At 21.0% G+C, this 12,964-nt stretch overlaps 1 protein-coding gene across 4 annotated transcripts in view; it reads left to right on the top strand.

Annotated features, from left to right (window-relative positions):
* LOC100863262 (pancreatic triacylglycerol lipase) overlaps positions 1-12,964 on the top strand; it is an 88,644-nt gene that overhangs the window by 72,112 nt on the left and 3,568 nt on the right. For 2 of the 4 annotated variants that reach the window (XM_012489359.3, XM_086915012.1), the window contains 6 exons: positions 3,553-3,672; positions 3,859-4,005; positions 4,615-4,843; positions 6,040-6,450; positions 8,445-8,571; positions 8,859-9,074. In XM_012489359.3, the coding sequence (XP_012344813.2) occupies positions 3,553-3,672; positions 3,859-4,005; positions 4,615-4,843; positions 6,040-6,450; positions 8,445-8,571; positions 8,859-9,074 (1,250 nt within the window). Of the gene's footprint in view, positions 1-3,552; positions 3,673-3,858; positions 4,006-4,614; positions 4,844-6,030; positions 6,451-8,444; positions 8,572-8,858; positions 9,075-12,964 lie in introns of all 4 variants that reach the window. The other 2 variants (XM_031917847.2, XM_012489357.3) reach the window with 1 other exon arrangement.

Raw genomic sequence — 12,964 nt, 5'->3', positions numbered from 1 at the left:
TCAAGAAAAGATAAAAAATCATTTTGTTTTTAATTTAAAAATGAAATAATTTCGATATATGCGATAAAGGAGGCGTTGTTACTAATATTAAGGTTTACATAATTTGTTATAATTATATAATAGAGAAATAATATTAGTCAAGCATAAGGATACGTCTGCAGCATAAATTGCATTTGGCTGAAATAATAAACTATAATTTCATTAATTCTGAATCTGTACTAGAGAACAGTGAACGATAAAAAACGATAATGTGAAAAAAAGAGATATGATCTATGACATGTGTTTTAAAGATATTAAAAAAGTAAAAACTCGTTATATAACAAAATTATTTAAATTCAACGGTAATAATATATAAATGATATGCAATAAACTTAAAAAAAAACATGCTACAAATGAAACGATAATAATTATAATGATATTAATCAAAATAGTATGATTTGAATATTGCACAGAAATTATTTTTATTCTGATGTCCTTACATCAAGAACTACATGATAATAATTTTTATAAACAAATAAAACTTTATGAATAAAACTTGCAGCTAATGATTTTATTTAACATTATTCACTAATGAATCAATTTTTACAAACTATGATAATATCAATAGAAAAATATATTAATGATTTGCAAAAAAAACCGTGATGGCTTCAACAAATAAAGCAGAGGAGTATATAAATATATAATGTAGAATCATAATTAGTTCTTTATGAAATATTAATTGGTAGAAATACATAGATTTTCTAAGAGATAAGTTATATCTTAGATAATTACATCATAAAAAATTCCGTTAAAAAATTGACTTAGAATGTGATATTATAAAAATTGTTGTCTTTTTTTTAAGTTGTCTTGCAAATTGATTATATGAATATATGAATTTTGAAAGAAATTCTTAATGAATTATTTCTAAATAGCTAAATTCATTGAAATAATGGTTAATTTATTGATTAATTATCGTTCATCAAAATTAAATACGATACATTTTTTTTTTATAGAAAAAAATAAAAGATACTACATATATATATATATATAATAATAATAATAATGAGCACCAATTATTTCAGAAGATATGCGATAATATTATAATAGTTTGTTTGAAAAATTACATGTTACTTCATTCCAATATCATTTAAAAAAATATCAAAATTTAAATAAGCATAATTTTATATACGTATTTTAAATTAAAACATTAAAAATAAATAAAATTATTCTCCATAAATTTTTCTAAATTTTTCGTTTTGAAATTCAAAGTCAACTGAAAATTATAAAAAGTATAATATAGATTATTAAATTCTTTTTAACGACTATAAAAAATAGAAAAAAATATATTATGCCATTTAAAAAATCTAAGATAACTTATATCTAAAAAATGTAAACAGATATTAAAAAAATCAAAGTTTATTCATTAAATTAAAGTAAATCTTTCAAATATAATAAATTTTATTTCAAATGTTTCGTAATAAAACCAGATAATAAGTTATTTCAGATAGTTATTCTTATTGACTTACTTTGTATATATATATATACAAGTTATTAATATATTCATAGAATATTTTTGAAAGTTTTTTTTTTATTCTAGAAATCAAACAAATTCAAAAATATCATTTGAGACTTATTTATTATATTCTAAAATATAATTAGACTATTTATATATATACTATATATATACTAATTAGATGCATAATAATAAAACACAGATAAAATGAAACAACTCTTTCACGTCTCACTGTTTTATTTTATCTAATATAAATTTAAATTGTTTAATAAATAATTTAATTTAATAAATAAATCTCAATCAACTTTTATTTTTTCTAGAATCAATCCTGCAAAAATATCCCACAAATATATATTATAGTGTTGGGAAACTATATCAGTAACTATAATATTTTAATTTAAAGTTAAGCAAATTTTATTCGAATAAAAAGTATGGAATAAATTTCTAAAATTTTACGAATAATAAATAATAATATTATTCGACAAAAAATTATTCTCATCGTTATTCATAAATAAATCTTTATTAATTATCAATTTAAACGGTATTATTATTAATTAACTATTTCTTATTCATAAATTAAAATTCAATAGGTATGATGAATTTACATATAGAAATAATATGTAAATAGCGATTGTATATTTATACATACAAGTATAAGATATTATACATATATATACGATGCATAAGAGAAATTCTATGTAAGCATTCTCAATAAGAAAAGATCCCCAATCCAGAAATTCAAAAAATTATGATACTTGGAAATATATAATGCTTATGCATTACGTAATTGCTAGGTATGTATTACATAATTTTTTTTTCTGCTATCACTTTTGAAATCACTCAACAACACAACAAAGCTTATTTATTTAAAAAAATATATCATCGCATAGTTATTAAGCTATTGTTAAAATGTTAAAAAAATTTTCTTAAATTATTAATTTTTTTGTTTATAACTATTTTTAATTGAATAAACAATTAATAAATGTTTTTACGAGATGATAATCTTCATAAAAAAATATAAATATTTATATTATTTATTTGAAAATTTTTTTTCATTTCATTTTTTTTTTTTTTCATAAAGTATTTCTTAAAGTTCGAGAGTTATAATGTAAAGTCGAAAAATAGCCAAATTTTCAAGAGTTGATTTTATGTCCTTAAAGTGATTTCAGGTAGTAAAAAAATTACATAATACATACTATATAAGCTTTACGTATTTCCAAAATTTTATAATTTTTTTGAATTTCCGGGTTGAGGATCTTTTTTCGTAAGTAATAATCTTTTTTGCAAACATCTCGAAAATCAAAAGAAAAAATTGTCCAAAATCTTATCCTCTACAACATATTTAAAGATTATTAAAATCGATGAAAATTTTGAATAGTTACTAATTATTTTTACTTATTTTAATTTTAAGATCAAGAAGAACATATATTTTAATTGCTTTTATTTTCACAAAGATAAAAATAGCAAAATAGATTGGAGATGTGTACAGTGATAATGTTATGAATGAAAGAATGGTGTAAAATATAAAAAATTTAATAATAAAGATTTTAGTTACTTATGATAAACATTTTGATTAAATTATCAAGATTAAATGATCAAATATTTAATCTAATTAAAAAAATTAATTGATTGATTTAATTAATTTTAACAATTTAATGAAATCCGCGTTATACCAAAGATTGTTTAGAAATATTAGGAATATTTAATATTGAAAAAATTTACTTTTTATCAAAAATTTTAATGATTTATTTATCGAATTATTCTTTAATTAAACATTAAATTTCTTTTAATATATATAATTATTCATCATATAAATAATTATTATTAATATTTATTACATAGAATTATATAATTTTTACGCAAAATACAATATCTTAAAATGTTAAAAATAAAAATATTTTACTATACTAAATTCTTAAAAAATATTTATATCGTATAATTTAAAAATAAAAATTTATTTCAATAAAATTATAACAAATATTTTTAAACATTTATCTTATTAATTTTTTTAAATATATCAAAAAAGTTCTTAATACGATATTTCTTATGTTCTCTTACAGGGTCAGGTGTTGACAGCTGCGAAAGATAAATCGATTAAACGATCAAACTTCAATTCTAAAAGAAAAACAAAATTCATTATACATGGGTTTATAGATACTCCCTTGAGCAACTGGGTTAAGGTAAGCTCATGATTGATTATATGATTAATTATACTCATGATTAATAATGATTTAGTTGAAATTAAAACATGATAAATTTTATAATTTTTTTCTTAAAAATTATACTAATAGATTTTGAAAAATAAATGCTAAAATAAAAGTTAAGTATATAATTATTCAGAATATTAATTCATATGAAATATATAGGAAATGAGAAATGAATTGCTAAAACATGATGACTACAATGTTATCATAGTTGACTGGGCTGGAGGGAGTTTACCACTTTATACTCAAGCAACTGCTAATACCAGACTGGTGGGCCTTGAAATAGCTCATCTTATTAAACATTTACAGGTATAATAAATTTCCAAGCAAAAAGACTAGTTATTTTTGAAAAATTAAAAAAATTTTTGTTTATTAAAAATTTATTAATAAACAATATTATAAAACATTGTGGCTTAATTTCATTTTAAAACAAACTTTTAGATCACTTAGATTCATTTTTAGGTACAAATATCTCAAAAGCAGAGCATGAAGAAATGTCAAATTCTTGACTTGAATGATGAAGAAACTAAAAGTATGTTTAAATCTATAAATTAAATCTATAAATCGTTTCTTTCACTGCTTTTCACATGGTGATTATTATTATTATTTATGATTTTAATTTAATTTATCTTAAGGATATATATCTATGGAAAAATATATAGAAAATGAATAAAAAAATTTAAGAAGCATGTATGTAAAAAGTAATCATATAAAAATATACAATTTTATAATTATTTTATAGATTAATAATTCTTTAAATAATTATATATGTGTAATTCTTTAAATAATATATATGTGTATAATACATTAATGTATATATATCATTAATATTATACACGTACAATATATATATAATGTACAAATAATATTTCTAGAGGAAACGATTAAAAAATTGAAGTATTGTTTGTTAAAATATAGACAAATTATGGACTGGACCCAAATGATGTACACTTGATTGGACATAGCTTGGGAGCTCATACTGCAGGATATGCTGGAGAAAAAATGGGAGGAAGTATTGGTCGTATTACTGGATTAGATCCTGCAGAGCCTTATTTTCAAGGAATGCCTAATCATTTACGATTAGATTACACTGATGCCAAGTTGGTTGATGTCATTCACACTGATGGCAAAAGCATCTTTTTTTTAGGTAACAAAAAAAATGTATAAATTAATAAAAAAAGGACACAGTTGTTGAATACTAATATTAGTGTGTATCATCTTTTCATAGAATTTCTCACGCAACTGGATAGATTTGTACGAAGAATAATCAAAATAATCGATTTATATAAAGATTATATTTAAAAAAAGTAAACAGTGATTTTGCATTAAAAAAGATACAATATATTTTGCAATTAATATATAAGAATTCAAAAACTGCAAAAATATGAAATATGTAATATCATTTAATATTGTTTTATAACATTTTTTTAACGTTTTATCTCTGATCAGTTGCATGGAATATCTTGTAATAAATATATCAAATATTTTAATATTTCAAAAATCAATTTTAAGATCTATTATCATTTTAAACTTATATTTTAAAAAATTTATTAAGATTCAAAATACATATTAATATTTCATTAATATCATTAATATTTCATTAACTTGTAATACAATAATAATTTAAAATCTGATTTTTATTCTTGTGATAATTCGAGAAATATTCATGAAACATTGATTTTAGAATTTATTTTTAATTTCTTATTAAAAAATGCAATTTTTTGCAAAATGCAACTAGTTTCCAAATAAAATAATACAACTCAAAGTATCAATTTTTTATTTTTTTAATTATTATTTTTAATTATTATCTTTAAATTGTCCAATATTTATTAACATTTATTTAGAATTCTATCAATAATAAAATAATCACCATACCAGTTAATAAATTATAAATTAATTTTTCATATGTTATTTGCTTTTATTATTAAGATTTTTAAAATTTTTTAAATTAATTAAATATTAAATTAATATTTGTTTAATGTTTTTTTTGGTTATTAAAAAAATCCAAGTTAACAATTTACTGCTTTTGAAAAAAAAGAACACATATTTATTACAAGAACATATTATTACTACAACATATTAAACAAAACATAATAAGAAAAAATAAAATATATATTTTTTATAATAATTAATATTATTTAAAAATATATATTATTAGATGATAATTTATTATATTAAATTATTAATTATTAATATTAAAATATATTAATTAAAAAAACATATTTAATAATTTATTTTATACTTAATATACATAAAATATTTTCTTTTTTCAAACTATACTTATTTTAATTATTAAATCTTAATTAATAATAAATTAATTTAGTATATAATAAGGACTTCCAGGATATGGAATGAGCCAGCCATGCGGTCATTTAGATTTTTATCCAAACAATGGCAAGGAACAGCCAGGATGTACAGATCTAAGCGAAACAACTCCTTCTTTACCCTTAACTCTTATTAAAGAAGGTCTGGAGGAAGCATCACGAGTGCTGGTAGCCTGCAATCATGTGCGTGCCATAAAACTCTTCATTGAAAGCATTAATTCCAAGTGCCAATATGTGGCTCATGAGTGCTCCAGTTACGCCAGCTTCCTCAGAGGCGAATGTTTCTCATGCAAGAGTAACAATAGTCTTAGTTGTGGTATTATGGGCTATCATGCAGACACTAGTCCAGCCTTGGTAGGAAGACAAGATCTTCTGTCTTTGCTAGGCTCCAAATTTTTCTTTACCACAGGCAAGGAGGATCCCTATTGTAGTGAGTATTAAAATTATTATAATTTTAAATTTTATTATTTCAAGATTTTTATAATATTTATAAATACTTAATTAATTATATATATATATATCAAAATTGATTGTGTGACATATTTTTGACAAATTTAAAAAAAAATCATTATAATATTTAATAAAATAAAAATAAAAAGAAAGAATTCTACTTTTAAGAAAATTTGAAATAAAAATAGTAAATACTAATTTAAAAGAAAATAGTGTAATAAAACATTAATGATTAATATATCATAATATAAACATAATTATACAAATGATATTATACAGACCTACGGTAGTAGGTGATCCTTCAAGTAGTAATATCAGTTTAGATATCATATTTGTGCAATATCCAAAGTTATTCAAGCTTTCGACTTTAACACATATTAATAATATGAATTAATATTACACATTAATATCACATATTCATAAAAAATGCATACATATTGCAATTGCAATATTTTTTTATATATATTCGAATGAATATTATAAATTCATTAATTTCTTTTTTACACTTCTATTTCTGATATACAATTACCAACGAATGAATCGAGACCAGAATACTATCTTAGCGATAAGAAAGATCATTAACTTAGGTTTTCGTATTTAAATTTAATACACACAAATATAATATTCAATTTTAAATATTACATTTTTTCTTTTTATCATATTTTTTTTTCTATGATAACGATCAACATTCAATTGTTAACAATGCTATTTTAATAACATATTACCGCGGAATCAAATTCAGAGTTTGATAAAATAATATATATTTGAGTACTTGTTTAAAATAAAGTTTTACTCAAATAATCTTCATATAACATTGTACGATAAAAAATAATAATCAACATAATTTTATTCAAAAAAACTAATGTGAATAAAAAAAGATATCGCTAATATGCATAGTAATATGAAAAAGAAAAGTATAATTAGTGTAAAAAGTGTTTATATGATTTATTTAATGGATATAAAACATGAAATTAATATAACATGGTCAAAATATAGATATTGAATTTCGACTATTATTTTTTTCTGTTTAGTAATCTTATATGAGAATAAAAAACATTGAATTCAAATGAAATAGAGATAAAGCTTTTTCAACTATAACTGATTTATGAAATTTAAATTGATTCATGTATTATTAATGACATTCTAGTACATAATAAGAATAAGCAAATTTGTGTATAAAAAAATATTCAACTTTTTTAATCTGAAATCTTACGGGAGTGTTTTGATTTGCTTTTAGAGATTTCGATGAATAAACAGGTTGAATACAACAAATTGTCATACAACAATTCAGCTATGGATTTAAATAAAATGTTTATATCATAAAATAATTTATTATTAAAATAGTATATGTGTTAATATTTTGAAATTTATTAAAACTTATTCGAGGTTTTTGTTAAATAAAAAGTTAAATAAACGTACATTATATTATTACATTAAATTATTACATTATTACATTTATTTGTACACAAAAAAGTATGTAGTGTACTTTTAATTGAAAAATTCTATTACACAAAAGATATTGCAATATGGTACTTCTGCGTACCAATATGGTACAGCTGAATATTCTCGTTCTTTCGCCATTTTACTTTATCTAATACAAACTTAAAATGATTATAAACTTGTTAATTAAACTTTATCGGTATATGAACTTTTTTTGATATCTAGAATCCATCCTCTAAAGGTGTCCTTCATTTTTATAAATATCCTGTATATGTGTGTATTATTATTAAGATATCATGGACATATACAAATAGACAAAATTAATAATAGCAAATATCTCGAAAATTAAGATTAATTTTTTTATATATCAATTATGTAGTATAATAAAAAAATTATTCAAAATGTTGATTTTACGTGACATTTCACGTGATATAATATGTTACAAATCAGAGAAAAGATAGTTTTTGTAGAATTTTATTCATTTCATGAATTTTAATAATTTTTTTTATCTCTTTAATTTCGATCATTTTTCAGGGAAACACTATAGGATCACTATCAATCTCGCTCAACCATCGTCTGCAGAGAGCTGGGTCCAAGGTTTCATGAAAGTTACTCTTCACGCAGAAAACGGCATTATTCGTGATGTTGATCTTACGCCTAGGTAAGAGGTTTAGGTTTTCATTCATTAATTTTTATTTCATTCTTCTTAAAAAAATAATATAAATCAATAGATTTTAATACTATTTATTATGTAATGAATAAATAATGAAAAATAAGATAAAGAAAATACAAAAAGTTTTAAATATATATAATCGACAAATCTATCTATAAATTAACTATAGATAGATTGTCGATTTCGTATAATTCTTATTTTTAAGTAAAAGTATAATGTTTCGATAACAAAAAAACAATACAATTTTTTTTATTTCTTTTACACTATAACCACAGTGGTTATATGAAATTAGAACACGGCTCGACAGTCCGAATGGTCGTTGCCCATCCAGTCGGAGCATCCGCTTCACTTGGAAAAATCAAGCGTATTGAACTTTCATGGACCTACGATATGGATGTATTGCAACCAAGATCGTTGTGCTTTTTCTGGTGTAACGATCGTCTTTATGTGAATAGTGTTACCGTGGACGTAATGGAATTACCAGGAAGAGGGTAAGTTGATATTATTTAACTATCATTAATGATGTCATTATATAAATAAAATCATAGAATAAAAATATAAGGAAATAAAAGTTAAATTCAGGATTAATTTTGAGATATAAAATATAAAATAAGTTAATTTATCGATTAATTCCATTTTCACCGATCTTAATAAGTTGAAATATATTGTAAAAACTTCATTTTAAACAAGTTTTTCTTTCACAGAAATAGTAATTCGCTTTCGCAAATATAAGCAGAATTCAATCTATAATATTTCAATATTAATATTTTTTTTTAATTATTAGTTTTTTAATATTATTAATTTTTTTTATTAATATAATAAAAATTAATAAATATTTAAAATCTTATTTGGAATTTATTTTTTCTTTTTCAATTTCTCAAAATTTCGGTTTATTAAAATGATTGATACTACCATAATGTATTATATTCACTTTTTGCAAATATTACAAAACTTAAGGCTTAATAATTATATATATAGTAAAAAAAAAATAAAAAATTAAAAAAAGGCTTTCTTGATTTTAATAATTTTTGGATATGTTATAATAGACAAAATTTTGAAATTTTTTATGCATATAATCACTATTTAGTTTTCGAGATATTTACAAAAAATTATTAAAATTAATTTTTTTTATTAATTCATTTTTATTAGAAATAAATTGTATATATATGTATGTAATTATATAACTCTATTCTAATGTGATTAATTTAATATGATAATATATTTTTATAGTTTATAGTTAATTTAATAACTTTTTCCGCGAATTGTTCGTTACTATTTTTCTTCAGTTATAATTAAAACTTTTTTTTTATTTTTACTAACTTATTTTAAAAGCTGTGATTTAAAATTTTTTTTATACTATTAATTTGTTTAAATTTAAATATTTTAAATATTTACATAAACAGTATAATTTCAAATCTATCTATCAAAATTTATATATTTTTCTTATCATTGAATTATCAATGAATTTATTTTATTATTTGTATTATTTTTTTATTAATTGTTAATTAATATATTATATATTAATATTTATTAATAATTTATATATTATATATAATATAATACTGATTATTAAAGAAATAAAAATGAATCAATTTTTTAGAAAAACATTAATTATATCTTTTTCTACTTATCGTAATGTTAAAATAGGATTTTTCATTTTCCTAGTAAAAATTTTTATTGGCAAAAATGTTAGCAATATCAAGTTTAAAATAACGATTTTATTTAAAGTAAATTCTAATATATATATATGAATAAAATTGTTGGATAAAATCTAACCATTAAAAAAAATCGCAGTAATAACGTATTATTAGTAAGATAAAAATGGAAAAAATAATGGGTATTTACATTATTTGAGTAAAATATTTACTTTATCCTGACAATGCAATGCAAATAAATATATATATATACAATTTAATATAGCATAAAAGCTATAAGTATTAACTTCGAGGTAATTTTACTTGAACAATTTTATTGCATATGGATATATCAAGATTTTATTATCTTGAGTTCAACATTATTTCGGAGATTTATCGATGAAAATATAAAAAGAAACAATTTTAGATATATCTATTATTTCATAAACATTTTTTTATTTTTTCATTCGCATGCTTTTTGATTTAAATAATAATAATTAAAAATTTAATAATGAATTTTTTCATAAATTGTAAAATAGAATGTTATCAAACATAGATTACAGATCACGCAAAATATATTTACATATATTTATCAAATACAGAATATTTATTCGGACCATCTTTAGATTTTTTAAATGATGCGATTGAAAATCTCTGCTATTTTTAAAAATTTATTTACTACTCAATTTATTTTAACGTTTTTTCCTAATTATCAAAAGAAACGTCAAAATCTTTGATGTTTCCGTTCAATAGACATATTATAAATGTTTAGTCTTAAAATTAAAGACTTGAAAGATTTTTAGATTAAACACAATGATAGTAAAATGAAATTATAAAAAATGATATCGAAATTGATCCAAGCAAACAAAATCCTTTATCTAATAAGATGTAAATAATGACAGACATAAACGTGGAAATAGATACATCCAGATTCAGAATCTTCTATAGAAATAGACTTTAGAGAAGATTTTAGTGAACCTAATAAAAGAAAAATCTAACTAAGTAGGACATGATACTGAAAAATATAAAATGATAGAGCAGAAGTTATAATTTATAATTTTTTACAAAGTACAAATAGAATAACGTCAAGAATTTATTCAGATTCAGAACGTCAATCATAGATTCTCAATATTTAAATTTTGCGATTTCAGTACAAACATTCAAATTTTATATCAACTTTACTATATTTTATAATTTAATATTTATATATGTAATTATTTATTTATTTTTGAATTATTTTAATAAAATTATTTAACAAATAAATGTTTTTTTTATTTGCTAAATAATTGCGTCTATGAATTCTGGGAGCTTAACAATTATTATTATCATTCGCATTCGATAACATGATTTTAAGTAATATATAAAATAAGAATAATCACTTATTTTTTCATTTGCAAAAAAAAATTGTTTATCTGTATCGAATCTTATGTCATATAAAATTATTTAATGACTTTAAAAATTTTTATGAAAAAAATTACATAGCATAAGATTTATCTGATATAAATGAATATATTCTTTATAATATATATTCTAATATATATTCTTCTGTTTAATGAATATATATCCAATTTAAATAATAACAAAATGATGAAAAATATAGATATCTTATAGGATATTTCATTTTCATATTTTTTTAATCTAGTGGAACAAAATAAAATTTTCAAAATGATCTAATATTTACATATATTATTTATATATTATATATATTTATATTATTTATATATCATATTGAAAATTTAGATTTATCCCAAAATATAATATATATAAGTATATAAATTTATATATTAATAACAAAATACTAAATTGATAAATATATTATTGTTAAAATCGCAAGCGTGTACGACTTTGAATATTACACAAATGGGGTGCTTAAACTGATATTACTGCTCGAAGGACCACTTACTACCGTAGGAGCTGTATAATCGTTTATCTTATGAGCTCTGAGTGAACAAATGGTGATACTTTAACTCTTTGCGACAAACTATATGATTCTAACTGTGTTTTGATCTATCTGTCTTCTATGCTCACTCTAATTCGACAGGAGTCTTCTCTGCCTGCTCTAATTCGACTCCTGTCTTCTCTGCTTGCTCTAATTCGACTACTGTCTTCTCTGATTGTTCTAATTCGACTGCTAAACCGCGAGTCTTGGTTTTTCCTCCAATCCTTGTATTTCGTGAAAATGCACACAGAGAGAAGTTAGAGGAATCAATCATTGCGTCGAAAAGCGGTTTCGAAGGATGGGCCTTCGCGAGGTCGCGCCGCAGTGCGGAATCAGGACTTTTGCTCTCGCTTCCACGGTGGTGTGCAAATGCAGCTTGTGAAGTAGTCGTTGCTGTGATATCTGTTTAAACTAAGAAAACATTATGAAAACCATGCCTGCTCATAAATTACTGCTAGACTGTTGGCAGGTATTCGAACTGTTGAAAATAAAGCAGGATCTGACCATTTCACGAGCCTTAACAATTATAGTTAACTTGATAAATATAAATATTGAGAAAAATACTCTATAATATATTAATATTCAAAAATATGACATAGTGTACCTTATATAAATAAGTATTTTTGTGTTTTTTTCTACTACAATAAATTTTTTTCTCTTTCTATTTTTTTTTTTTTTTTGCATTATTTTATTCAATATTATACATAAACCATATATATGCATATATTCAATTTTTTCAATTGATATTTTTAACTTTTTACAATATCATAATGTATTTTTAACTTTTTTCAATATGTAATTTAACTTC

Source organism: Apis florea, unplaced genomic scaffold (genome assembly GCF_048593485.1).
Source record: "Apis florea isolate Af1SG1 unplaced genomic scaffold, ASM4859348v1 contig_3758_pilon, whole genome shotgun sequence".
Classification (NCBI taxonomy): domain Eukaryota; kingdom Metazoa; phylum Arthropoda; class Insecta; order Hymenoptera; family Apidae; genus Apis; species Apis florea.
This window is presented reverse-complemented; position numbering and strand designations above follow the sequence as displayed.